Source organism: Podarcis filfolensis, assembly GCF_964270895.1.
Source record: "Podarcis filfolensis genome assembly, chromosome: 14".
In the NCBI taxonomy this organism is placed as follows: Eukaryota; Metazoa; Chordata; class Lepidosauria; order Squamata; family Lacertidae; genus Podarcis; species Podarcis filfolensis.
In genome coordinates this window covers 38,194,137-38,221,716 of record NC_139616.1, presented here as the reverse complement: position 1 = coordinate 38,221,716, position 27,580 = coordinate 38,194,137, and the positions used below count along the sequence as shown (strand labels likewise).

The window sequence follows — 27,580 nt, the reverse complement described above, 5'->3', positions numbered from 1 at the left end:
GCCACCTTACAACTCCCAGCACCCCTGAGTATCAACCATGCTGGCTAGGCGAAAAGGAGCTGGAATCTGCTGACCAATGGGGAACACCAATAGCCTGATCTGAAGATAAGAACACGCATTTGAAAGGTAGACCTGAGGTTCCTACCTGATGCTGGCCTTACTCAGAGTACACCCACTGAAATGAATGTGCATGGCTAACTTGGATCTGTCTACTGAATGCAAGCCTAGAGAACCTTTTAACCACTCTTGATTCCCGCCGCGGATCAACATTTGTATTCCCAGGAGTGAAACTATCCCACCCCCCTTGAGCTCATCATCATATATACTGTGCCGTTATGGGTAGCAGCATCCCCTTAACCCAGAAAATCAGACCTTTGGTTCCAAGGGCTGCTTACCTCAATTGCAAAGTGCTGCGGAAGGGCTCTTTCGATGTGATCGTTGCCTTCAGCCTTCAGCTGGATGTGATACACACAGGCCGGCTTAAAAGAAAAAGGAAGAGGATCAATCCGAAGTGACATTTATTTAAACAATACCGTAAAGGGGGGAAACCCAACGATTCCAATTCTTAACAACCAATGACAGCCATCAGGTTTCTACCCAAAACATAACTGAAGAAACTCAAATTTCTCACGGCCATCCAGAGTTTTTGGGGAAGGGGCAGAGCACCTGCTTGGCAATCGGAAGGTTGTAGGTTCAATCCCTGGCATCTCCAAGCTGGGCTGGGAGAGGCAACTGCCATTATCCTGGCCATTGGAAATACTGGCTGGAGGCCCTAATTCTTCAAGGGATGAGACTGAGCGAATCGCTTGAAACGTGAGCTCCATCCAAACGACACATTTAAAGAACTACGATACCACAGTCAGGGATCCACTTTCAGAATCCTGGAAACTGCAGTTTGCTAAGCTTGAAGGGAGTTGTTGCTAGGAGAGCCCTATTCCCGCCCCCTCAGAGCTACAGTTCCCAGAGTTCACAGGGAAGAGGGAGTGACTGTCAAACCACGCTGGGAATTGTAGCTCTGTGAGGGGACAACTCGCAGCACCCTTAACAAACTACTACCCTTAACATAATACAGGCAACTCAGCCCTCCAGATGTTTTGGGACTACAACTCCAATGATGCGTAGCTAACAGGACCAGTGGTCAGGGATGGTGGGAATTGTAGTCCCAAAAACATCTGGAGGGCCGAGTTTGGGGATGCCTGACACAATACTTTGAGGGAAGCCATGGTAGCAGAGAATCAGAGTTTGAAGGGATGCTGAGAATCATCTCAGGGATATGCAGCTGCCCCATCTGGGATTCAAACCTGCAACCTTGGCGTTACCAGTACCATGCTCTAACCAACAGAGCTATCCAGGCCTGGATACTGCTTTGAACGCATAGTGCAGATGGAGCCTTAGCCAGGCACAAATCAAGGGGTCTAAAAATCAATCCCTCTTCCAGGGGACTCTGGGAATGGTAGCTCTGTGGGGGAAGCAGGGGTCTCCTAACCACTCTCAGCACCCTTCAGAAAACTACAGTTCCCATGATTCTTTTGGGGGAAGCCATGGCTGCTTAAAGTGGTCTGATACTGCTTGGAATGAACAGTGCAGATGCAGCCTTGGAGAGGCCAAGGACTGGACTGCCTGCATACAGGGCTTTGTGCTGTGGATTATTGGAAATCAAACACCAGCCCTCCGGGTTCAAGCCTGCGCAGGTTCTTACCAGCAGCCCCCGCAGCCTGAACTTGCCCTCTTCATCCGTCACGGTGTCTTCTCCATACACGCCGCACTCTCCCTGCCCAATGGCTTCCACTGAAATGCCTTGCTCGGGTTCGCCATTTAGAGAAGAAACGGTACCGTAGCAGCTGAAGAAAAGAGAATGAAAGAGTGCTCAGTTTCCATGGGGAGGAGTCTGGGAGGAACATGAACTTATGGGGGGGGGGAGAAACATTCGGCAGGGGAGGGAGGGAGTGGGGAGTTTGCAAGGGAGCTTGGGCATCTGTGCAGGCCATACACAAAGCCTGCAGTCGACCCCATGCAAGGCAAAATTTGCCCAATGGCATTTTTAAAATAGAGGGGCATCTCACGTCTACCAACCTGTACGCCGTCCTGTAACCAACTATTGTGATCTTCAGGTTTTGCCCTTCCTGCACTTCGATCATTTGAGACGAGGGCTCAAAGCGGAATTCCTTCATCATGGGCTTGAAATAGTACTGCCCTGGGCTCTGCAAGAGGCATCAAACAAGGGGCCATTATTTCACTCTAGTAATAAGAGGCGTGCTGCCTCTGAGCAGGAGGGGAGGCAGCGTAATTTAATGGCCTGGCGGTCTTTTTCGAAGAGCAGCTTATGCAGAAGCCAAGACAAAGCACCGCGGCACTTTTGCCCCCCTTTGTCTTCTGGGCTTGCAGGAGACGATCCGCTTCCGGCCAAGCCTTATGAACTAAGCCCTGGGAGGACGCGCTGGGATTTCGAGATCAAAGCCAGCATGTAGCGAAAGAGAAATGTGTCCTTGCCTGGCTGCGGCAAGCGTTGAGTGCCCAGGAGATTAGAGGTTTATAGAACAGCAAGGCTAAAGACGGATCTTTCAAACTCCTACAAGCTATTTCATATACAGGAGTTCATTCAGACACTCACAGGGAACAAGCTCTCCCTCATCGTTCATGGGTACATTGTCTATGAGGGACCATATTTTTCGCTCTATAAGACGCACCAGACCACAAGACGCACCTAGTTTTTGGAAGAGGAAAACAAGAAAAAATATATTCTGAATCTCAGAAGCCAGAAAAACCAAGAGGGATCGCTGCGCAGTGAAAGCAGCAATCCCTCTTGCTGTTCTGGCTTCTGGGATAGCTGCGCAGCCTGCATTCGCTCCATAAGACGCGCACACATTTCCCCTTACTTTTTAGGAAGGAAAAAGTGAGTCTTATAGAGCAAAAAATACAGTATATATGCGAGGTTCGAATAATCTACCTGGCATAAGGCAGCTTCCTATAGGATGCAGGAAGCTAACAAAGTGGATCGGACCATTAAGAACAAAAGAGCCCACTGGATCAGGCCAATGACCCATCTGGTCCAGAATCCTATTCCCACAGATGCCTATGGGGAGTCCACAAGCAGGAACTCTCCCCTCTTCCAGCAACTGTTATTCAGAAGCATTTCTGCCTTTGACAGTGGAGGCAAAACATAGCCTGCTCCTCCAGGAATTCGTCTCATCCTCTTTCAAAAGCCACCCATGTTGGTGGCCATCTCTGCCTTTTGTGGGAGCAAAGTCAACAGTCTGAATATGCGCCGAGTGAAGAAGTCCTTTCTTTTACCTGCTCAGAATCTTCTCAAGTCCAGTTTCACTGGACATCATTCCTGTGTTATAAAAGAGGGAGAAAAAAAACTTTTCTCCAGACACTTTCTCCATGCTGTGTATAATTTCACACACTTCTATCCTGTCGCCCCTCACTTGCCTTTCCTCAAAACCAGTGGTTTTCAAGCTTTTTTTTCCCCTGGACCAGAATAAAAATTTGCTTGCACCACACCAAACTTTGTATTGATAAGGAATACGTTGCAAAACAAAAAGAAACAACTCCTAGCAGTGTGTGATTTATAACATACAACAGAACTGCTTTATAATATAACCATGGGACAGCCAGAAACTACAAAACAGTGCAACTACATAAGAACACAAATCATTTCCAAAATAGAATTATAAACGAGCCTCTTACATATGTACCTTAAGTAAGGATACAAATTCAATGAGTGGTATGAGTTGGCCTGGCTTTCACCAGGTATATACCATTTATATTGGGTCTAATTTGAGACAAAGCCTCATCTCCCCATCAACACAAATAAGCCTTTCTCTTCCCTGATCCTTCATATTTGTCAGAGTTGAAAACCCTTGTTCACAAAAACATGTCATTGAGAAATGTAGACGAATAGACAATGCTCTTGAAGAAAAGAACGGATACTATACAATAGTACAATGACCCATTTGAATGTTTCTTTGACTGTCCTTGAATCTTCCTGCCTTGAATCTTCCTAAGGTCCTGTGTGATGTCAGCTGTCGGGAGCTAAGGACATAGGTACAAAGGAACGATCGGGAGCCGTTCACCACTGAAAGCGAACCCCACTGGGATTGACTGCACTAAGGAGTTCGCCAATGGAAACTCCCTGGTGCAGCCACAGGAGTCCCCAACACAGAGCCCGGCTTCATCCATCTGCAGGTGTGGTTTGGGTTCAAACCACACCTATGTAAGGACTTCAAAAGGGGCTCACTTTGAAGCTGCTTTAAGCCAGGCACAGGCAAACTTGGCCCTCCAGATGATTGGGGACTACAACTCCCATCATCCCTAGCTAACAGGACCAGTGGTCAGGGATGGTGGGAATTGTGGTCCCAAAACATCTGGAGGGCCGAGTTTGCCTATGCCTGCTTTAAGCTCTCGTCAAAGTTGGCCTGCAGGAGGTGGAGCCCAGTTCCCTGGTCTATGTATAAATAATAAAATCATCACCATCAGGCCTCTAATGATTTTTCAGAGAGCAGAGCCAAAAGAACAGTTGTGGACATAACCCTACCAAGTTGGGGAAAGTCAGCATTCCATTGTCCTGAGTCAGGAGGTTTGAGCGAAAGACGCCTCCACTGAGGGACAGGAGGACTCCTGCAAGGGGATGGTCATCTTCTGATTTAATCTGTTTAAAATGAAAAAAAGAAAAGCGATGCAATACCACGTACCCGATCAGCAGCTGAACAACACAGTTCAAAGAGCACAGGTGTGTTACCCTCAGATAAATGGAGAGCCACCAAGCGGAGAGATGTATTCACCTCTTTGGCAATAGTTGGGAGAAATCTTTGGCCTCCCATAAAATTTGGCACCGTGTGTGCCTCATTCTCCTCAAGCAACGTTTCCCCCTTCCGCCCTCTGCCCATGTGAATTCTCTCGAGAAGGAACTCTTCTGCTGAGGTTCCAGAGGACACGGAGGACGTTACCTCAAAAGTGACTCCGGCAAGAGCGAAAGCTTTGAAGTCCCCAATGGTCCCTTCCACGGCACTCAACACAAAGCCTTCTTTCTGAGCGGTGACAGTGTATTCCAGGTCACTGTGAAGAGGCCCCACGCTGTAAAAATAAAGGGGCCGTAAGAACGTAAGAGTCTGCTGGATCAAGCCAAAGGGCCACCTAGTCTGGCATCCTGTTCTTGGTATCCGTCCAGACGCCTGTAGGAAACCACCAAGCAGAACCAGAGCACAAGAGTACAAGAGGGAAACAGTGGCATGGGCAGGAATTTACCAGCCACAACACTGTCCGAAGGCCTCTGGTTTAAAGGGAATCCCAAGGCAGTCAAATGATCATGGTAACCCTTTTACAGAACTGGTCTATTTGTCCTACAAAGAGCCTCAGCTTCCAACTCTTTGCCGGGGGCCATATGTTCGAAAGCCCTGCTTTGCAGATCTGGGCAGGTTAACCCTAGAAGACGTCAGGTGGGATTCGGGGGGACAGGGAATCTGCCCTTGTATGGGAATGATCTCCCTGCCCATCCCCTGAGAAACAGCATCCTGAGGATCAAGGGACCCTTAGAAACTGTGAGGGGACTGCAAAAGGAGGACAGCCAGCCAAACTGCAGACATGCTCTCTGGTAAGAACAGATGTACCTGGAGCTGGCCTCTGGACCCAAACCCCTGGGAACTGGCCGTAAGGGCTTACCTGTATGAACCTTTGTCGTCTGTGAAAACCGTGATGAGTGGCGACGGCGCTCCCTTTTCGCTAATGACGATCTCGACACCCTCCAGCTCGGGATGGATTTGCCCTTCTAGGAACAAGCCTGCTTTGCCATGTATTTCTATCAGCTTTCCGGGGCAGCTCTCTTAAATTGAGGAGGGGAAGGAAAAGAGAGAGGAAAGTTAGGGATTTAAAAAATTATGGAAACTTTCTAACTTCCTCCCAGGGGGAGATCATTTCATTCTCTTATTATCTTCTGTGAGATGGTGAACAGCTTTTTAAATTATTCCTTTCTGTTTAGGAAGGCCTCTAGACCATAAATGGCCACATGCTTTTTCGATTTTCATTGCCAAAGCTGAATTACTGTTATTTCTAACGGTTGCTGTATTTCGACCTTTTCCCTCTGATCTGCTAGATCAGGCCAAAGGTCTATCTCATAGAATTGGAAGGGACTCGCCTAGGGTCACCTAGAACCAACTCCCTGCACTGCAGGAAGCACAGCTAGAGAATCCCTGGCAGGTGGCCACCCAACTTCTGTTTAAAAGCCTCCAATGAAGGAGAGGAAGTCCATCCACGGTTGAAGAGTTCTTGCCAGCAGAAAATTATTCCTAATGCTTATTTGGAATCTCCTTTCTTGCAACTTTAATCCACTGGTTCAGGTCCTGCCCTGTGGATGTTGCGAATTCTCTGCGGCGCTTTAGCAGAAATGCTCAGAGTTCTAGGTTCTTCAGTGCAGTGCAGTATATTTATTGTGAGTTATATACAGTATATACAAATATACACAATAATCTACAAGCTATAATACACGAGCAGTTCATACAGTCAAACAGGGCACCTGGCTGCACCTTAAGGCAAATAGAAAGACCTTTCTATCTCTCTCTCTCTTACTGCTGGACAGGTGTCCCCTTTAAACCGATGACAGCCAATCAACTGACAGCACATTACTGCTGAGTCTTTCTGATTCAGCACTTCCATAGAAAGTTTTGCAGGCTGAGTTGCCTCAGCTAGCAAACTCAAGCCTGCAGACTTACTATCTCACACAGCATTCTGTGAATCCCGACGGTGGAGAAGCAGGTCCACTGTCCTGTTCTCACAGTGGCCAAGCAGATGCCCCTGGGGAGCCAGTGGAAGCCTGCTGTTTTAGTGTTTTATCTCTGCTTTGCTGCATTAACGGCACTGGCCCCTTCCTTTTACAGCTTCCTAGTCCAACACTCCCTGATTCTGCCGCTGTCCCAGGCTTAGCCGCTCAACCCACTGGGCTGTGCAGATCCAGCAGCAACTTCCCAGCGCTGAGCTACAGCCAAGATTTACCTCCACTGACAACCGTTTCTATTGAAGGCGGGTAGAAAAGGAGCTCTTTTGAGGATGGCGTCACTGTGATTTTCTCCCCAGACCTGGAAAAAGAACCATAAAAGAACATGGGAGCTGGAACTGTACGGTTGAGTCCAAACAGCTGTCTCAAGATGGACAATGCTAAAGGACGGGTAACCTTTCTCATCCTGAGGGTTGCATTCCCTCCTGGGCGGGGCCAGAAGGAAAAGTGGGTGGAGCAACAAACACAAATTGAAACTTTATGCAACAGCCTGGCTTTTGCACACATTCAAACACCCCCCTCTGACCTCCATCCCGGAAAGCAAGGGGCACAAGCAGAATTCAAGGGCAAATCCAGAAAGCCTGCCTGCCTTGGGAACGGGGCCACCACAAAAGAGGCGACGCCAAAGGGTGTTGTTCCTTTGGGGGTGACACTTCGGGAGGGAGGAATGAGGGCGTGGGCCGGCCCCCTTGTGGTATGGTTAATGTTTTTAAGGGGGACAGGGATGTTTCAAATGCTTCTTTGATTGCCGAGTGCATTTTTATAAGTCGTATACGCTAGTACTGTTAATTGTTTTAATTATTTTTATTATGTATTTTGAGTTTTCTACATTGTAAGTTTATGTTGTCAGCCACCCCGAGGCCTACAGCTATAAAGAAGGTGGTATACAAATTTATTAATTTACAAATTTATTAATAAATAAACACTTGGGGTGCAAAGCAGGGCCAGGGAGGGGTGTGACCTAGCAAGAGTGCCAAGGGCCAAACAGAGAGACCCTGAGGTTCCCAACCCCCTGTGTGCTGAAGCCTGAAGAGACAGCAGTTAAAACTTTCCTCAAAAGTTTCTATAACAACAAGAAAAAGGACCTCTCTGGGCAGAAGACGAACGCACCTCGCCCAATAGGAAAACTCGTAGTGGAACGGCCCTTGTAGTTCCTCCACCATTTCCTGTACTGGAGGCTCAGATCCTTCCTCTTCCGGGCCTTTCTTCTCCCTCTCCTGCCTGCGGGCTTCGATCTCGGCCAGCTGCTGCTCCCGACGCAGCTCCTGCTGAGATTTCAGGGGGCCAAGCACTAGGTCGGGTTCGCTATCGATCGAGGATCTGAGAAAACAAAACAAGAGAATGAATCGTCTGAATGCAAAACTGGCAGGGGAAATGACCACCAAGGGGAAGATATTGAAAGGGCCCCTTCATTTCGTTCATCGGGGGCATAAAACAGGAGCAGGGAACCTGCAACCCTCCAAACGTTGCTGGACTACAGCTCCCATCATTCCTGACCACTGGACATGCAGGCTGTGGTCTACTGGATCTGTAGTCCAGAAACACCTGGCCATGGGTTCTCCATCGCTGGGACAGAGGATCCTTTTGGATGGCCTGGGGCACGTTCAGGCTCAGCACCTGGTAGACCAATTTCTGCCCAAGAGACTGGGTGGCTGCCAGCACTCCATAATATGCAGTACTGAGCTAGGCAGACCAGCAGTCTGATCCACAGCATACAATTTTAAAGCATTCTTATGCCATTTTCAACAGTCATGGAGAATCCCCAGGACATTAACAAAGTACAGTTCCCAGGATTCTCCACGACGGTTTACAGTTGCGTAAGAATGCTTCAAATGCATAGTGTGGGTGTGGCCTAGGATATCTCCCTTAATATTCCTATAGCTTCTGAGATGCCTCGGTTCTCAAACTTAATCCGTTCCGGGAGTCCCCAAACTGTTCGAAAACCAAGGTGTGGATTCCGATTGACGCTGAAGTTTCCTGCACTCAATCAGAAGCCACGGAGAATGTTCAGCTTCCAAAAAACGTTTGCAAACTGGATCGTTTACTTCCGAGTTTGCGGTGTTCGGGAGCCAATTTGTTCGGCAACTAAGCCATTCGAGAACCAAAGTACGACTGTAGTTCATAAGTTGTGCAAGGTTGAAGTGCATGATGACGTCTACCACCCTCAAAGAGGGCACTCTAGTGCTGTAGGCCCTGAAATATGAAACAGCCATCATGCTCTCTAGAGCAGTAGAGTCTTAGAATCATAGAATTGTGCAGCTGGAAGGGACCACCAGGGTCATCTAGTCCAACCCCCTGCAATGCAGGAATCTTTTTTGCCCAACATGGGGCTGAAACCTATGGCCCTGAGATTAAGAGTTTCAGGGCGCCACTTCTAACCCAAACACGCATTTGGGAATCCATTTCTTGATCTTTTTCCATATATCTGCATGTGGTAGGTTGTGCTCTGTGGATCAGGCTGTGACCCACCAGTTGAAGACCAGTGCTTTAAAGCTCCTTTATGAACAGACCTTTTGAGCTCTACAGAGGTTAGGTGCACAACTGTTTCAATTCAGAGATGTCCCATAGAATAAAGGATGCGTGGACCTTTTGGAAACTTCTATTGGAAGTCAATTACGTCCAGGGGTCCGGCACACTTCCCTGCGCCTCCTCTGACCCTTCCGAAGACCTTTGACTCAGCAGAGCGTAAAACACAGCGGATGTAGAAGCTTGAAACGTTCTGTCGTGTGGTGGCAATAACTCAGGCTGACACGCAGCTCTCCTTATCTTAAAGTCTTTATTCTCGTACAGATCAACACATCGTAAATCTTCCCGGTGAGAGTTCGCCCATGTTGCTCCTTTCTCCTTAGAGCAAACACACAGACTGAAAGAACACAGAGAAAAACACACCCCTTCCGTGTTCTATGCCCGCCCTCAGAATGTGAGGCGTCATCACTCAGAACTCTTAACCCTGTAAGTTCTGAGCCTCTCTTAACACCCCCTCTCGAATCACGTTCTGAGAGGACCTCTGAGTGTTCAACACCTTCCCCATTGCCTTCCGCCCCTTCCTGGCATCGTTGTTAGGCACCTGTTGAACCTCACAAACCTCAGGTTCGCACTGTGCGAAACCAACCCACGCATTTGTGACCTGAAACCTCTCAGGTGGAATTCCCTTTGTTGCCCTTGAAGACCGCCTGGGCACAAACTGGGATTCTTCTCCTGACCCACTGGGGCCAGCTTGTGTGTCTTCCTCATCAGACTCCCCCTCTGACTTGACACGTCTGTGAGCTTTCTCCATTATGCGCACAGGAGATGAGGGCTCACTCTTGGACACTCCCTTAACAACCTGTGGAGACGCCCTACTCTGTTCAGGGACCTGGTCTCCACCAGCAGGTTCGGGCTCTGGCTCTCTTTCCTCCTCAGAGTCAGACAGACAATCTGAGTGAACATTAGAGCGTGGTCTGCGCCTTGCCCAACCATCCTGCTCAAAGAACTCAGCCTGTTTACTGACCAGAAGCTTGGTTTGATCACCTTCTGGGTATGCGAACCTCCACTCTTTTGTCGCGGGTTCATACCCACAGAAGATCATTTCCTGGCATCTTGGACCACCTTCTTGCTGCAACCACTTTGGTACAGGCACCATGGCTCTGCAACCAAACGAACGGAAGAAATGCACAAGCGGCATCTGTCCGTTGAGCAAGAAATATGGGGTGTCACCTACCACTGCATTGTAGCACCTGTTCATCGAGAAATTGGCCGTTTTTACCGCCTCCCCCCAAAAACTGTGAGGCAAACCAGAGTCATCCAGTAGAATTTCGGATGCTCGGACCAGAGCTTTACTCCTAAGCTCTGCCACGCCACTCTTCTGAGGCGAAGTCACCTTGTGACGTATCCCCCTCTGGCGAAAGAAACCCTTTAGAGCAGACCCAGTGACCTCAGAACCACGGTCAAACTGGAAACCTTGCACCTTGGTGGAGAACCTCAGTTCCACCTCTGCAACCCAATCTTTGATCAGTTGCGCTGCTTCCTCCTTAGCTTTCAGCGTGAAAGCCCATGCGTTCTGTGTATAATCATCTGTCAGCACCATCAGCCACTTGGCCTTGCCCAGACTTGGCTGTGGCATACCTATAAGGTCTGCATGCACAAGCTCAAAAGGCCTTGTGGTCACTCTCTCCACTCTGGGATGGCTAAATCCCTTGTTTCTGGCTTTCCTGCAAGCCTTGCAATTCAAAGGTTTACCACATTCTTTTACCTTGCAACCTTTGGTGCACTCTGATAACATCTGGACGTCCTCACAGGACCCATGTGACATCCTCTTGTGCCACACGCAAGCACACGACACATGAGTGTGCCCCCCTCCCTCTAGAGGTGATTCCAGAACAAAGAGGTTGTTCTGATTTTTCTCAACACTTACGAGCTCCTTCCCATCTCTGGAAATTGTGCAAACATTTTTTGCAAAACTCACAGAATATCCCTCCTGTAAAAGGCATGGTACAGACAGCAGGCTATGTTTTAACTCAGGGAGAACATAAACCTTCAATTCAGCCTGTAAAAAAGAGACAAACACATTAGAAATATGGGTTACACGGCCCTGTGAACCTGTAGCAAATCTAACTGTTTTCTCAGTTGAAACAGCCTTGCAGTTCCACATTTGTCCATCAGGTGGCGCTGATACCAAATGGGCATTCGCAGCTGAGTCAACAACCCAACGTAGGACTCTCCCCCCTCTGGAGTTGTCCTCCTTTGTTGCCTTAGCAACTGCCTTCCTGCTGCCCCCGACCTTGGAGCTGCAGGTGTCGTTGCTGTCCAAAACCGCCATAGAAGCAGTCAGCTGATAAACTTTCTCACGCCTGCTCCCTCTGCAGGCCCAGTTGCCATGGAAACCCGCCTGGTTCCCATGGGAAATGTCCTTGGGACCTTCCTGCCCTTTGTCTCGCTGTGGACAGCTTCTGCGCAGGTGCTCCGGAGAACCGCAAGCAAAACATCTCCGAGTGGAAAACTTTGCAACTTTGCCTTTGGTCTTTTCTGCCCCCCCAACCTTTCCAGCAGCCCTCCTCCTTGAGGCTTTTCTGCCGTTGGGAAAATGGCTTTTGGCTTCCAGCTCTGTGGTTTCTCTGCAAACCCCTTCCAGCTCCTGCCAAACAGCCTGGGCACTCTCAAGACCCTTGGAATGGCCTTTCTGGCCTGCACCCCCAAACTTAGGTGCACAGCCTACAGAGGAACAGCTTGCCACTGCTTTCCTCTTTCCAGCTTTCAGCAGCTTCCCAGCACACGGCTGCTCATCTCTCTGGCGTGTCAAAGCATCGCAGCAGCTTTCAGACACGGCTTCAGCCCACTTTGGGCTTTCTGGGCATTCCACAGCCCCTCCTGGAATCTCTGGGCGTCCCCCAGGCTGACGTCTAGCCCCCTCTGGTGTGGCTCCCACTCTTCTCAGTGCCTGCCAACCTTCCCAGGGCTCCTTCCCGTCTGCCTCTTCAAAAGGGATTGCACGCGATTTCTGGCTGTCTGCCATCTCTCCCCGGGGGCCCAGCTTACTTACAGGTACCTCCCGGTCCGGCAGATCAGATCCTCCCAGCGAACTTCTGGCTGGCACCAGCTACTCCCTAGCTGGCCTTTGGCTGCTCCTCAGCCGATTCTCCCTGCAGTTTCACTTCCCAGCGAGCTCCCTTCGCTTCTGCTGGCACCAGCTTCTCCTTAGCTGGCCTCTGGGTGCAGCCCTCTCACACGCACGAACGTTGCTTATCTTTATTGCTGACACCCATAACCTATTGGAAGTCAATTACGTCCAGGGGTCCGGCACACTTCCCTGCGCCTCCTCTGACCCTTCCGAAGACCTTTGACTCAGCAGAGCGTAAAACACAGCGGATGTAGAAGCTTGAAACGTTCTGTCGTGTGGTGGCAATAACTCAGGCTGACACGCAGCTCTCCTTATCTTAAAGTCTTTATTCTCGTACAGATCAACACATCGTAAATCTTCCCGGTGAGAGTTCGCCCATGTTGCTCCTTTCTCCTTAGAGCAAACACACAGACTGAAAGAACACAGAGAAAAACACACCCCTTCCGTGTTCTATGCCCGCCCTCAGAATGTGAGGCGTCATCACTCAGAACTCTTAACCCTGTAAGTTCTGAGCCTCTCTTAACAACTTCTACACGTGTAAAAAAAAAAATACCCTTCTCCTAAGCATCTGCAACCCACTAGCCACACAAGACAATGAACATTTGTTAAAACTTGGTAATTCAAGGGTAGTCTTTGCAACCCCAAAGTTCTTACTTTATGGTAACCATCACATCCATCAATTTATCGGCTGTTATAGTTCCAAGGACATGGTGACGGATTGCAGTCAGCGTCAGTATACTCGGAGCAGACCTGGAACCAGAAAGGGGGAGGGGGCACTTAAAATCGATCCCAACCACCACCCTTTGCTTTCCATTCCACTCTATGAAAGGAACAGGATTTTCAGCCATTTGCATTTGGCTTGGGGTTGTAAAATGGTTGAGGTTTACTTAAAGACTCTCATGCATAGCTGGGTCAACAGCTAAGGCTAAATGTTTAAGGGGATGTTTAGCTCAAGATGTTCCACACTGGAGGGTCAAAAATTCAGCCTAGGAATCTGGCAGTTAAGGGGAAATAGAAGCCTAAATAGGAATCTACACTCCGTCTGACTAGCTAAAAGATTGGGAAGAGGGGTGAAAATATTGTATATAACCAAGAGTTGGAAAATAGGGTGGTTAATTAAAGAGGGAAATGTTTCTGGAGGCAGATATCTGAAAAAGTTGAGTAGCAAAAGTGCTGAACCGCTTTAAGAGACTTGAAACACACCAGCATGTTTAGGGAAACCAACTAGAATGGGAACTGGCAATATGTTTATCTCAGATTATCAGTCTCTTTGCCCTATAACTATTATAAGTTCACTCCCATCTTCGTGATATAGCAGCCTCCAGAGGTGGAAAGATGGCCGCAATCTATGGCTTGTCATTAAGATATCACAACAACCGCCTCTCCCCTTATAAACCAACCTGGGTTCTGCAATCAGAGGCCCTTCTTCATGTGTCTCCTCCATGAGAGGTCCAGAGGGCAACAACATGAGAATGGGCCTTTTAAGGCAGTGGCCCTGTTTGTGGAATGCTCTCCCCAGAGAGGTTCACCTGGCGCCTTCATTCTACATCTTTAGGAACCAGGCGAAAATGTTCCTCTTCAACCAGGCTTTGGGCCAATTAATCTTCAACAGATTTTTAAATGTGTTTGTGGGAAGGGGTGGTATTGTTTCATTGTTTTGGTTTTAACTATTTATTTGTGCTTTTAGCTTGTTTTTTTTTTCTTGTGACCTGCCCTGAGATCTTATAATGAAGCGCGGTATAGAAGTCTAATAATAAGAAGGAAAATTTCAACAAGCGTGTTGTGGTGCAATGTCTGAACTGAGGTCACAGGAAGAGAGATTCATTAATGCAAACCGCAGGCGTGAGCAGAACCCATTTGGGGACTACACTGACGAACATCCCTATAATAATATTGACTAAACATTCCCTCTAGTGCCAATCACGTCAATATCTTATGTGCCTTGTTTTAATCTTCTACAGTGGAAGTTTTCAGAGAAATCAACCTGTCAAATATGACAATTTGAAATGGCATATTTATAAAGCATGTTCCTAGGATCTTTCCCTCCCCCCGAAAAAAGTGGATGAGTTTACCCATGTGTGGGCTACATGAATATTGGTCTGATCAACATTCTTAAAAGTCAGTGTAAGGTACTCCCTCTACTGGTGGTAAAAAAGAAAAGCTGCCATCAAATTAAGATTACATTTAAGGAACATTTAAGTGGCCTTTAGATGCTCTAGCAGTGGCATGAGAGCTACTTGCCCACACAACACAGTGCTGCTATAACACAGACTCAAAGAACTGTAGAGTTGAAAGAGACCCTAAGGGTCATCTAGTCCAACCCCCTGCAATGCAGGAATCTCAACTAAACCATCCACGACAGATGGCCATCCAACCCTTGCTTAAAAATCTCCCAAGGAAGGAGAGTCTACCATGTCTCGTGGGAGTCTGTTTCACTGTCAAACAGCTCCTAGTGTCAGAAGGTTCTTCCTGATGTTTCATCAGAATCTCCCTTTTCGTAAGTTGAATCCATTGGTTCAGGTCCTAGCCTCTGGAGCAGGAGAAAACAGGCTTGCTCCATCCTCCATGTGACAGCCCTTTGGCCATTTGAAAACGGTTATCATAATGTGGCAGGACCCAGAATTTGGATCTCGCTGCCTATTGACATCAGGCAGGAAAGGACCAGGCTTGGCCTGCAGGCCAAAGTTCCCCACCACTACTATAGACAATACTGAACTGAATGGCCTGGCTTTAACAAGGCAGCTTCCTAGACTCCTAGGGTCCAAACAGCCAGGTCCTTAGCATGCAAGTGTCACCCAGCTGGGGTCAGGGAAGACTGTCAGGTGCTAAGGACCTGCTTGCCCGGCTCCAACCAGGCAGTTAAGTACTCGTTCTTTAAAGAGCACAACAGCCGCACAGTGCAATGAACCCATGGAAAAGCGGCTCCACCACAGCCTCTATAAGCCCCAGAAACAGCTTCACATATGTGAAGCCTCCTTCTAGTTTATCACATTTATCCATTGCAAATATTGACTGTGAACATTTCCGCAAAGGTTACCAGCCAGCTGCTACTTCATGCTTACGTATCATAGGTGTAGTATTCGTGCTCAAAACGGTGGCAGGAACGGGGTGTGACTTCGTACACACCTGAAAATATCAAAGCGAGACACAGTTGCAATTCTGATTTCAGATTCCGAAGGTTCCCATACTTCAAAACTATATCACGCTAGCATTTGCTGGCAACCTGAAACCTGCTGCCTAAACAAGAGGCTTGCCTAACAGAAGACACAACCTCACCAATTCTCTATCTCAGTGCAGATCGCATAGGTAGATAGGCACTCCTCCTACGTTCCATGGCCTCCCACCTGGTGCGCCCCCTACAGGACTGGTGAGGCACTCCGGGATGCACTTGGTTCCTCAAACACAGGAGAAGGCACCCCAGGAAGGTCCTGGTTCTTGGTCTACTCTAACCTCAGAACAACAACCCTGGAAGGGAGCCTAGCCCAAGACAGCGATTAGCCTACAGTCATCCAGTGAACTTGGGGTTTCCCAGGCAATGTCCAACATGCTAACCATCTTTTGCAGCTTACCTGTCTATCTGCAGCTTACCTGTCTATCTGATGATCCTAAAATGTTGGATATTAGGCTAGGTACTCCTGCTCTTTGGAGAATGGGGTAAACCAATATACCTTCCTGTATTTGCGGGCTCACCTTGCGATGGAGTGCAGCTTTGGGGGCTGTTATGGGGGCTGCACTTCAAAATTTACCACTATCGGTTGGAAACTCACACACACAAAAACACATACATACAAGAGGATTCATTTCCAACGAGACACTTACCCGGCTTGGAGAGGCAGAATCTGTTCACCCCTTTGGACAGGTTATAAATGCCAACATTCTCAGGTCCATTTCCATCCTGATAAAACTCCTGATGACAAAACAAACCAAGAAGTCTATTAGCAGGCACTGAATTCCAATCTTTGAAGTTTCTAAGTCAGTTTTCAAACAACTACAGCAGTTTCCAGTTCTGCCTCCAAAATTAAGTTGATTAAGCCATGATCTCACCAAAGTGATTGCATGGGAAAGAGAACAGCGCAGCATATAACCGGTCTGGCGGAATTCAATCCCTGACGCATCTTCTTCCAGAACTTCAAGTTCTAAGGATTTATTCTTCCAGCACCAGTCTTCACGGATGATGCTCACTTAAAAGAAAAAAGACAGACCAGTAAAGGGGAGGTGTCATGCCTGAGGCTTAAAAAGCAAGCAGTTAGAGAAGCACAGGAGTCATCTGAACATTTGTAAGCACTAGCATTTAAAAATAAGTCTGGATATGGAAGAACTGGGCATTTTCAGCCAATGTGATGCCCTCCAGATGTGGCAGGAACAGCCATTCCCATCATCCCTGACCTCTGGCCGTGCTGGCTGGGGCTGATGGGAGCTGGAGCCCATAAAAAATGGAGGGCAAAAGAAGTACACCACAAGGATTGTACACATCGGACACAGAAACTAGGGGAAACTTCATTATGCAAGAGAACATGGGAAAGTTTCTTTTTAATAGGGTATTTTCCTTCTGGGTTTTTTTTAATAAGCAATTGTATAAAAATGCTTTTTAAAAGAAAAATAACATTATGCTGCCTGGTTAAGGCATCTTTTTAAACAATTAACAGTGTGGTGGCAGTGGTTTATTTATTTATTTAATGGCATCTACCATATTAAATTGATTAAACACTGAAGGCTGAACTTCAGTGGAGACATATCTTGTCCAAAAAGTGGGGCATTGTTTAGGGATTTTTGTTGGGGTCAAGAATAAATTTTGGGAGATTTTAATTCTGCTGTCCTATTGATACTATTTTTTTGCAGCTTTGTTTTTAGTTCTTACGTCGTATGTGGAGGTGGTTTAGTTTTGTTGTGCACATTTTGACATGCTTTTATTTATGGCTTACAACTGCTGTTATATATTTTTTAAATTATGAAATAAATGTTTTCATGTTGGAAGCTGCCTTCAGCAAGGTTTTAACTCTGGAAAGGGAGCACAGAAATAAATGATGATGATGAAAAGTGGAGCATAAATATGAATGAGTAGCAAATTCTGGCACAATTTGAAACAGTGAAAAGGCAATAAATACCCCTGTGCAACCAGGCTCCCTCTCTCCACATGCCCTCTCTTGGCCCCCCAAAGTCTGCTCCAGAGGTTTTTGGGGTAATTAGGGAAGGCATATAAGAAGATTAAGTTCCACTACACAGGTGGAAATCTCTGTAGTAGCGGACGACTTTGTTACATCCAAACTAGAAGCACTGCATTGCCCTTACTTTTATACTTTCCAGGAAGCACATTTTCAAACAAGAAAGTCACTGAGTTAGACTTTGCCGCAAGTTGAAGGCTACGCTTCTCCCCCTGCCGGTTCACAGACTGGAGTGTCACCGTCAATTCGCCACAAGCATCTGGGGGAAGACAAAAAGAGGAGAATGTGCAGGTTTCAGATTGGCATGTTTATTCAGCAGCCTCCTTAGGACTTTTGGGAGGGGGTGTGTGTCAGAGATTCCTAGAAATGGGGGGGGGGGGGGAGAGGCTTGATTCAGATGTTAGCCTCTTGATGAGAAACAGCACTCATTTGAGAACAAACCTGGATCTACCAGCAAGCGGACACTCAACAAGAATTTGTAACCAATCACATGGTTGCATCCAGCAAAGTTCTCCTCTAGAGTAGACCCACTGAAATCAATGGCCCCCAGGTAGTCATGTCAATATACAGGCCTACTAGTGTACGAGCAACACTAAATATACAACCCACAAGTTCCCAGGCAAGGATATCTGTACGTCACACATTTGCAAACAGGGGCCCAATTCAACGCTTTATATTTTGTGCCAAGACAGGAGTGGGAAGAGCAGCATTCCCTCGTGGAAGGTTTCCTGGGGGCCACATTCCAGCGGTGAGGCAGGGCCAGGCAGAAAGAGGATGGAGACAGGGATGCAGCTCTTGATTTTGTAGGCTGCATTTCAAGTGTGCAAAAGTCAGAGGACACGACAGACGCACAGCTTTCTCCATCCAGGTACACAAGAGGCATTATGGCAGCTGCAAGGGTATATTCCAGCCAGGAAACAGCTCTCAATGGTGTGGAGAAACATTGGTGAGGGCTGTGGAGAGGAACTATAGCCTAGGGAGGGCAAAGGGGGTAGATAGAGAGGCCTGGAGGGCCGCATTTCAGCCTGATGTTCCCCAATTCCACCCCAATGGGGGTGGGGGAAGGATTGCCAAGGGGAAGTAAAGCTTCCTTTAAGGAGACTGACAGGTGTAAGGATAGCTTAGTGTGCTGGGAGATTCCCTGCAGGTCCGCAGGCCTTAAGCCTTGGTGGCTATATTGCTACAGTAGTCAACGTGGAGCCCTCCAGATGTTGAAGGACGGCAACACCCATCACCCCTTGCTGTCTGGGGCTGATGGGAGTTGACGCCCAACAAGATCCAGAGGGCACAGTGTCAGCTATTCCCATCAGACCATATGAGCAACCTACCGTATTTTTCGCCCTATAGGACGCACTTTTTCCCCTCCAAAAATGAAGGGGAAATGTGTGTGCGTCCTATGGGGCGAATGCAGGCTTCGCGCACCTCTCCGCAAGCAGCGGGAGCCCAGTGCTGGGCTCTCGCTGCTTGCGGAGAGTTGCCTGCACGCTGAAGCCTGCGCGCGCTGAGCTCAGCGCATCCAGGCTTCGCAGACCTCTCCGCAAGCAGCGGGAGCGCTCCCGCTGCTTGCAGAGAGTTGCCTGCACGCTGAAGCCTGCGCGCGCTGAGCTCAGCGCGTCCAGGCTTCACAGACCTCTCTGCAAGCAGCGGGAGCGCTCCCGCTGCTTGCGGAGAGTTGCCTGCGCGTGCTGAGCTCAGCGCGTCCAGGCTTCGCGGACCTCTCCGCAAGCAGCGGGAGCGCTCCCGCTGCTTGCGGAGAGTTGCCTGCACGCTGAAGCCTGCGCGCGCTGAGCTCAGCGCGTCCAGGCTTCACAGACCTCTCTGCAAGCAGCGGGAGCGCCCCCGCTGCTTGCGGAGAGTTGCCTGCGCGTGCTGAGCTCAGCGCGTCCAGGCTTCGCGGACCTCTCCGCAAGCAGTGGGAGCCAGCGCTGGGCTCCCACGGCTTGCAGAGAGCTGCCTGTTTGGGGGTTGGGGTCGGGGGAAGCTCAGGCTTCCCCCGCCCCAGCCCCGCGCCTGGGGGGGGGGAAATAATTGTTTTCCCTTTATTTCCCCCCCAAAAAACTAGGTGCGCCTTATGGGACGGTGCATCCTATAGGGCGAAAAATACGGTAAGTCAACAATTTCCACCCATCGGCGCAAATCTTACCCAAACAAGTGACTTTCCCCGAAATGGAGGCCAGAAACTGTGAGAAAGTCACGTCCAGCACTGGTTTGGAGGCAACCGTCACAGGAAATGTCTTGGGTTTCAAAGCAAGGCCAGCTCTGGCTTCTGCCTCGGGAACGATCACCTACAGCAAAGAAAATGACGCTGAGAATTACTTCCTTGTGTGAAATGGAGCAACACAGATAAAAGACGAAGAGTAGAAGAGTTTGGATTTGATATCCCACTTTATCACTACCCGAAGGAGTCTCTAAGTGGCTAACATTCTCCTTTTCCTTCCTCCCCCACAACAAACACTCTGTGAGGTGAGTGGGGCTGAGAGACTTCAGAGAAGTGTGTGTGGCCCAAAGTCACCCAGCAGCTGCATGTGGAGGAGCGGAGACGCGAACCCAGTTCCCCAGGTTACGAGTCTATCGCTCTTAACCACTATACCACACTGGCTCTCAGACAACAGCTGCACCCCATTCGCTGAGCAGCAAGGAGCAAGGAACTGGAAATATGCAAGGTGGTCACTGAGTATGCTTGCAAAGGCTGATGGGAATTGTAGGCCGCACTTCCCTCAGGCCGACCATCTGGGGCTCACATACCAGTGGTGGGTGGAGCAATGAATGTCAATTTTCCCTTTGTGTAATAGCCTAGTTCAGGGTTTCCCAAACTTGGGTCTCTGGCTGTTTTTGGACTACAACTCCCATCATCCCTGGCTAGCAGGACCAGTGGTCAAAGATGATGGGAACTGTAGCCCAAAAATATCTGGAGACTCAAGTTTGGGAAACCCTGGTCTAGTTTCTATTCACCCACACCCACGCCTTTGCCCTCCAAGAGGCAAGAGAGAAGAATTATCAGAGTTCAAGGACACATTCCAGCCAGAGAAAAACTGGGGGTACAAATCAGGGAGAGTAAAAGTTCCAAGGGCCAGGTAGAGGCTTGAGGGCCACATGTGGTCCCTGGGCCTAAGGTCTCCCACCGCTTTGAGAAACAAAAACCTGCTCCCAAGCTTCCATATTTGACTGCTTTTACAAGTTATTTCTTTTCTTAAGAGGTATTAGTTATTCTGACCTGGATGACATAGGCACCCGATTTTGCCTTGAAGCAGAAAGCACCGCGAGTGTCCGTTTCCGTAGTAACCATCAAGGTTTTGTCCTTGTCTTGAGGCAACATCGTCACCTTGTATTTGTTGATCTGCTTGATAGAGTCAGGAAAGCGGGTTACTGATATCTGGCCACAGACACTGAACCTATTGGGGAAAGAAGGGCATTGCCAATGGTCAGGAACAATTGGAATTGTCTGGAAATCTAAAAGGCCACAGGGTTCCCAACTCTGATATAACGACACTGTTGTTGTTGTTGTTGACAATTATACACTGTACCACCTTTAACTTCCAAGGATCTCAAGGCACATGGTTCTCCTCCTCCCCATTTCACCCTCACAACAACCCTGTGAGGTAGGTTGGTCCGAGAGCAAAGTGACTGGCCCAAGGAAAGCTTCGTGGCTGACTGGGGACTCAAAACCTGGCCTCTCTTGTCCGAGTCCAACACTCTAACCATTACACCATACTTGCTCCCATGTTGCATAGAGTGTTGGATCAGGACTTGGGAAAGCAGAGTTCAAAGCTATGAAGTTCACCGGGTAGTCTTTAGCCAGTCACTTATTCTCTGCCTAACCTACCTCAAAGGTTTCCTGTGAGGATAAAATGGGGAGAACTCTGTAGGCCACCATGAGTGGCTTGGAGGAAAGGTGGGACAATGTCATTGGATTTGGATTAAAATCCCGCTTTATCACTACCTGAAGGAGTCTCAAAGCAGCTAACATTCTCCTTTCCCTTCCTCCCCCACAACAAACACTCTGTGAGGTGAGTGGGGCTGAGAGACTTCAGAGAAGTGTGACTAGCCCAAGGCCACCCAGCAGCTGCATGTGGAGGAGCGGAGACGCGAACCCGGTTCAACAGATTATGAGTCTACCACTCTTAACCACTACACCACACTCAAAAACTCTAAGGTCTCTAAGGAGTCTCTAAGGTGCTACTGGACAAATTTATTTATTTATTTATTTCGACTGCGTCAGACCAACATGGCTACCCACCTGAATCTAGATTCATTCATTCATTCATTCATTCATTCATTCATTCATAAATAAGCAAGCCGCACCATTGGTCCATCTTGCTCAGCATTGTCTACTCTGACTGGTAGCAACTCTACAGGAGGTCAGAAGATCTTCCCTAGGCCTACCTGGAGATGTTGGGGCTGGAACTGGGGACCTTCTGCACATGAGGCAGCTGCTCTGCTCTGCCACTGAGTTACAGCCCCTTCCTGGTGTATGGTATTTTCTGTGCTCCTATCCCAAGGCCTCTAACTCTGCTCTGAAAAACCCCAAGCCTGCCCTTGCTGTCTTGCTCGGCTTCCTACTCAGACACTCACTCTGTTGTGATGATGTCGGCCAGCTGGGGAGTGTTGGGGGCAATTTTCACCGTCATGGTATCGAAGAAGAGGTGCTCTTTCTGGGCTTGAATGGTATACGTTCCGGTGGTTATGTTTTCAAGTCGGAAAGAGCCGTCAGACTTGGTTGTAACTGTGGACAGATTAAAAATGGACAGATTCTGTTTGAATTCAGCTTGGCCAAAAGCATCAAATAGGTAGGACGCCAGAGCAAAACAAGAAGCACATACCTTTAATTTGGTTATTCAGCGTCACAGTAGCATCTGAAACGCCTTCCCCTTCTGGGCTGTTCAAAACCCTCCCTGTGACTGAGAAGCCCATGACATGGAAAATGGGCTGAAAGGGAGGAAGTAGGAGAGATCAACGGCTGAATAATAAAAAAAATTATTTATATTAGATTCAGGTAGGTAGCTGTGTTGGTCTGATGCAGTAGAAATATATTTTAAAAAATTAAAAAGTTGTCCTGTGGCACCTTAGAGACCAACTAAGTCTGTTCTTGGTGCACACAAAACCACATACCAAGAACAAACTAAGGTGCCACTGGACAATTTTTTTAAAAAAAAAATACATATATTTTTATTATTTAAAGATTTTATTGAGGTAAATCAAATCAATACAATAAAAATAACAGAAGTACAAAAAAGGCACACTGTATATCAGAGAAGGATTCAGCATTAGGTTTGTAAAGTACTTAAGACCATTAGGAAAACAAAAATTATACATTATGCTATGGAGAGGGAGTCCCGTGTGTCCATTTTTTCGTACATAAAATAAAATCCCACCAAACAGCACAGAATCTTTCAGGGTCCTCCAAGCCTTTGGCAACACGTGATTTAGAAGTTATTTTTTCAGCATCATACTGGAACTGTTTTTCCTCCCTCCTACCCCATTTGAAATAGTTCTGAATTGCTGGATTATTTCAGGTTAAGATACATCCATCCGTACGATATGCTTTACCTAAATTCATCCAAAGTGCGAAAAGGGTAATTCGAGAAGAGCTCACCTCAATTTTCAAGCTGTCATGCTCCACTGTAAAGTCCAATCTAGATGGAGCAACATCAAACATAATTCTCTCTCCTCGGTAAAAGGGGACCTGAGAAGAATGCAGAGCCCCAGGTTAAGCAACGTGTTTCTCCAAAAGACAAATCCAGACAAAATCCAATCCATCGCAGTGGGAGGTGTTTCTCTAGCAATGGTGACTGTTGAATCTAGGGGCCCTCCATGCAATCGGCTGCATGCAACGTTAGCCATAACCAGAGTAAAGAAATTAACAGGCATGATGAGCTTAGGCCATTCATTTCAATGAGTATACTCTTGAGTACTACTTAGTTGGATACAGCCCAATGTAATAATGTGTATTTACCTGAAGGGGGAGAGGGACGCGGGTGGCGCTGTGGGTTAAACCACAGAGCCTAGGACTTGCCAATCAGAAGGTCGGCGGTTCGAATCCCCGCGACGGGGTGAGCTCCCGTTGCTCGGTCCCTGCTCCTCCCAACCTAGCAGTTCGAAAGCACCTCAAAGTGCAAGTAGATAAATAGGTACCACTCCGGTGGGAAGGTAAACTGCATTTCTGTGCGCTGCTCTGGTTCGCCAGAAGAGGTTTAGTCATGCTGGCCACATGACCTGGAAGCTGTACGCCGGCTCCCTCGGCCAATAAAGCGAGATGAGCGCCGCAACCCCAGAGTCAGCCACGACCGGACCTAATGGTCAGGGGTCCCTTTAACCTTTACTTTAAGGGGGAGCACCATGTACACCTTGAGCTCATGGGAGAAAAAGTCGGATATAAATGCAACAAATAAATCTCTGTCGCTCTCTCACACACATACAAAATATGTTTGAAAAAAGTTTATTTTATTTTTTTCATGCCTACTTACTGTTTGCAGTGGGGAGATGGGGGGGTGGCTGCAGAGTGCAAGTGTTGTTGTCAACACACACACACCAGTTTCTATGACCTCCAACTGCACCCATGGGCCCCAAGAAGGTGGATGACCCCTGCTTGTAGCCTTCACTTTTGAGGAAATCATTATTCAGAAAGGCCGGGGAGCTCTCTCATTACTCACCACAGTGTATTTCCCACTCGGCAAAGACAGAAAAGTAAACGAGCCGTCCTCTTTGGAGATGACATTGCACAGATAGGCGAGAGAATCGTCCCTGGCAGGAAAGCCGTCAACTGGAGAGGTGCTGCAGCCCATGATGTCCTGTACAAAAGAAGGCAGACAATCCTTTATACCGAGAGCAAGGAACCCCGAGAAGCACAGAATTTCCCAATGCATAAATGGGAGCTCCGTGGCTGCCAAAGCTTCCCCATTCATCTGGAGATGGTCTTCCCTCTTCACGTAAACAAACAGGGAATTTGGCTCACTGAGCAGCAGACAAAACAGATGCTTCATATGCAAAAACCAGGACTGTGCACATGGAACTCAGGTACAGAATCGCTCCCTCCCCTTCCCAAGACGCAAGAGAAACTCACACCGCCCATCATGTAATTACTTTGGAGCATTGGCCGTTCCCCACAAACCAGATGGATGGGAGCAGTGTTCAAGCTTGGATCCCTAGAAGTTGTTGGCATACTTCTCCTATCATCCCTGATGTTTGGTAAAGCTTTAGAAATGTGGTCCTCCATCTGTACTCCGAAGGCACTATCTGTTTCAGCTTTTAAATACCTATTGAAAACTTTTCAATTCGGTAAGATTTATGCAGGCAAGTAAGAATACCGCTTTCCATAAAGGTTAGCTGATTTCTAATTCTAACAAAAAAAATTTTTTCTTTCCAGTAGCACCTTAAAGACCAACTAAGTTAGTTCTTGGTATGAGCTTTCGTGTGCATGCACACTTCTTCAGATATGTATCTGAAGAAGTGTGCATGCACACAAAAGCTCATTTTTTTTGTTTTGACTATGGCAGACCAACACGGCTACCTATCTAATTTTAACTTTATTAATAGGGATTTTACTGTATGGAAGTGTTTTGGCTTTTTTTTTGTTTTAATGGAGATACAGTGGTACCTTGGGTTAAGAACTTAATTCGTTCTGGAGGTCTGTTCTTAACCTGAAACTGTTCTTAACCTGAAGCACCACTTTAGCTAATGGGGCCTCCCGTTGCCGCTGTGCCGCCACTGCACAATTTCTGTTCTCATCCTGAAGCAAAGTTCTTAACCCAAGGTAATATTTCCGGGTTAGCGGAGTCTGTAACCTGAAGAGTATATAACCTGAAGCGTATATAACCCGAGGTACCACTGTATATAAATACTTTTTATGAATAAAATGAATTAAGCGACACAGTCCCTTTCTTCCGCAGCCTGACTCTACCACTATCTCATTCTGTGAAGACCAGGCTCATTTAACTGCAGTTAGGCACGTTTGTCAAAAACAGTACGAGGGGGTAAAAAAACAGGACCAATATCACATCTCCACAGATGTCAAAAACATTCTCAGTTGTATCCAATGTTGGTCCTACGCAAGGTAAACCCATTGAAATTAATGGGAATGACTAACTTGGGTTCATTGGTTTCAATTGGTCTATGGGGGGGTGGATAGTTGGCTACAACCCTCTCTTTTGCATGATGTACAACTGACCTCCTTGGTTACCGATGACGAGAAAAGGAGGAACATGACCCCTTTCATGGGCTCCCCATCACTCCGGACAGATCCTGAAACGTTGTAACCAGCGACAACGAGAGGGCCAGAGGCATAAGCATTGGAATTGGTCACTCTTACAGTTGTGCTGGCCTGAAATATAGAAAAATATGAACGGTTGGTCTCATAATTCCACAAAAACAGTTAACATATGGTTTTGGAGGCGCTTTTTTTTGGTAATTTCTGTAAATATAAAACCATTTTGACCATTAAAAGATCCTTCTTCTTCTGAGAAAGTCAGCGCCTTAAAATCACTTCAACAGCATATGTGGCAGATTTGTGTGCAAGCTTGATGCTTCAATTTACAGCAGCACTCACCTCTTTCAGCATCCAGGTTGGATGGGAAGCAAAGATTTCGTATTCCCCAGGAAGGACTTTGAAAAAGGCATACCTGTAGAAAATGAAAGTTGGTTCACAAACAGAATAGCTCTGGCTAGCAAGTGTGTGCCGTACGATGATATTTGTACCGACCCACCATGTGCTTCACCACTGAGCTATGGTCCCCTGCCCTTCTTTTTCATTATTTTTTTTTAAGGTGTCACAAGATTATTTGTTTTCTTTTTTATATATATAAGATATTTATTAAAGTTTTAAAAGTTTATATAACATAGAAAAAACAAAAAACAGAAAACAGAAACAGTAAAAATACATACAAAACACATACCACAAGAAGTATAATTTCAATCCCTTATATTCATAAAACTTACTTTCCCGACCTCCTCATACCTCCCCTTCTTTTTCAAACAATCCTTGCAAGACTGTAGGAGAGGAATCGGAAGCAAAAACTTTCAGGCAGTTGCTCAGGCCCTACATTTTTAACTGTCCAAAAACCACCTCTGGTATACAAGCAACACACTCTATTTATGCAGGCATTACCTTGCTCTCTCAGCCAGATTCTTCTCTTTTAGCTACTGTGCTGTTTTTAATGGGGTTGTTTTATTGTGCATGCTATTTATGGATTTTTGTATTTTAACACTTGCGCAGGTGGGTTTTTATGCTCGTAAATCGCTTTTACACTCGTGAGCCCTAAGTGCTATATGTAGATAACCTATGCTTTGTAAACTAATGCTCCACATATGCAGTCCTACTGGGACTGCCATTTCTTCTCCTCCCACCTGTGTGCTCCCCAAAGCTGCTCCAGGGAGCCCCTCAACTCTCCAGAGTTTATTTTGAGGGTGGGCGTGGCAGGGTGGCTGGAGAGGAAGTGGAAAATCCGCTGCACACCAAGAAATCTGATGCGCCACTGAAGCTACAGCATGAGGTACAGCCCTGTGGCAACAAGTCAGACTCACTTTCCTCCCGGCTGAGTGGTCGTGGCTTGTATGCTTGCCTCTGAACCCGGATTCCGCAGTGCAACAAGAACCCCAGCAGGACCCAGTGTCTGACCTTTGCTGAGAACCTGGAAAGAAGGGGACAGAGCAGCTCTTCAGCTTGCAGGGAAGAAAGCACAGAGGACCTGCTTCCCCATCACCTCCTCCAAAAGGAGGCAGCAACGGTCAAACAGCAAGGGCCTTTTACCTTCCCATTTACGGAGAAGCCTGTAAACACAAAGTTGATGTCTCCTCCTTTAGTGCAAATGTCATTGATGCCGTCCACGTGGATGTCCACACTTGTGGGCTCTGGTGGGGAGGGAATGAAAGAGAAAGTATTAAATGGAGGAAAAATTATGCCAATGTCTTCTGGGTCTGCTATACATGAAGCATCATTCCTTAAACGATATCCGCCCCAAACATTTTAAAGCACTATGATGCCATTTCAACAGGTGCAGCTTTCAGCAAAGAATCCTGGGAAGTGTAAGTCTGTTAAGGGTGCAAGAGTTGTTAGGAGAA

The 27,580-nt window shown here is 47.5% G+C and overlaps 1 protein-coding gene across 1 annotated transcript in view; it reads right to left on the bottom strand.

Moving 5' to 3' along the window:
* Positions 1-27,580, bottom strand: part of LOC310748869 (BOS complex subunit NOMO1-like) — a 38,348-nt gene that overhangs the window by 6,367 nt on the left and 4,401 nt on the right. Inside the window, exons 4-26 of the mRNA XM_083584917.1 lie at positions 27,270-27,370; positions 27,044-27,150; positions 26,070-26,142; positions 25,692-25,844; positions 24,178-24,315; positions 23,121-23,210; positions 22,348-22,453; positions 22,100-22,250; positions 20,742-20,919; positions 19,671-19,812; positions 17,655-17,786; positions 16,410-16,546; positions 16,185-16,272; positions 15,428-15,491; positions 13,020-13,115; positions 7,880-8,089; positions 6,988-7,070; positions 5,662-5,821; positions 4,950-5,076; positions 4,538-4,651; positions 2,074-2,201; positions 1,700-1,841; positions 396-479 (exon numbers count right to left, since the gene is read on the bottom strand). Coding sequence (XP_083441043.1) covers positions 396-479; positions 1,700-1,841; positions 2,074-2,201; positions 4,538-4,651; positions 4,950-5,076; positions 5,662-5,821; positions 6,988-7,070; positions 7,880-8,089; positions 13,020-13,115; positions 15,428-15,491; positions 16,185-16,272; positions 16,410-16,546; positions 17,655-17,786; positions 19,671-19,812; positions 20,742-20,919; positions 22,100-22,250; positions 22,348-22,453; positions 23,121-23,210; positions 24,178-24,315; positions 25,692-25,844; positions 26,070-26,142; positions 27,044-27,150; positions 27,270-27,370 — 2,804 coding nt within the window. The remainder of the gene's footprint in view (positions 1-395; positions 480-1,699; positions 1,842-2,073; positions 2,202-4,537; positions 4,652-4,949; positions 5,077-5,661; positions 5,822-6,987; positions 7,071-7,879; positions 8,090-13,019; positions 13,116-15,427; positions 15,492-16,184; positions 16,273-16,409; positions 16,547-17,654; positions 17,787-19,670; positions 19,813-20,741; positions 20,920-22,099; positions 22,251-22,347; positions 22,454-23,120; positions 23,211-24,177; positions 24,316-25,691; positions 25,845-26,069; positions 26,143-27,043; positions 27,151-27,269; positions 27,371-27,580) is intronic.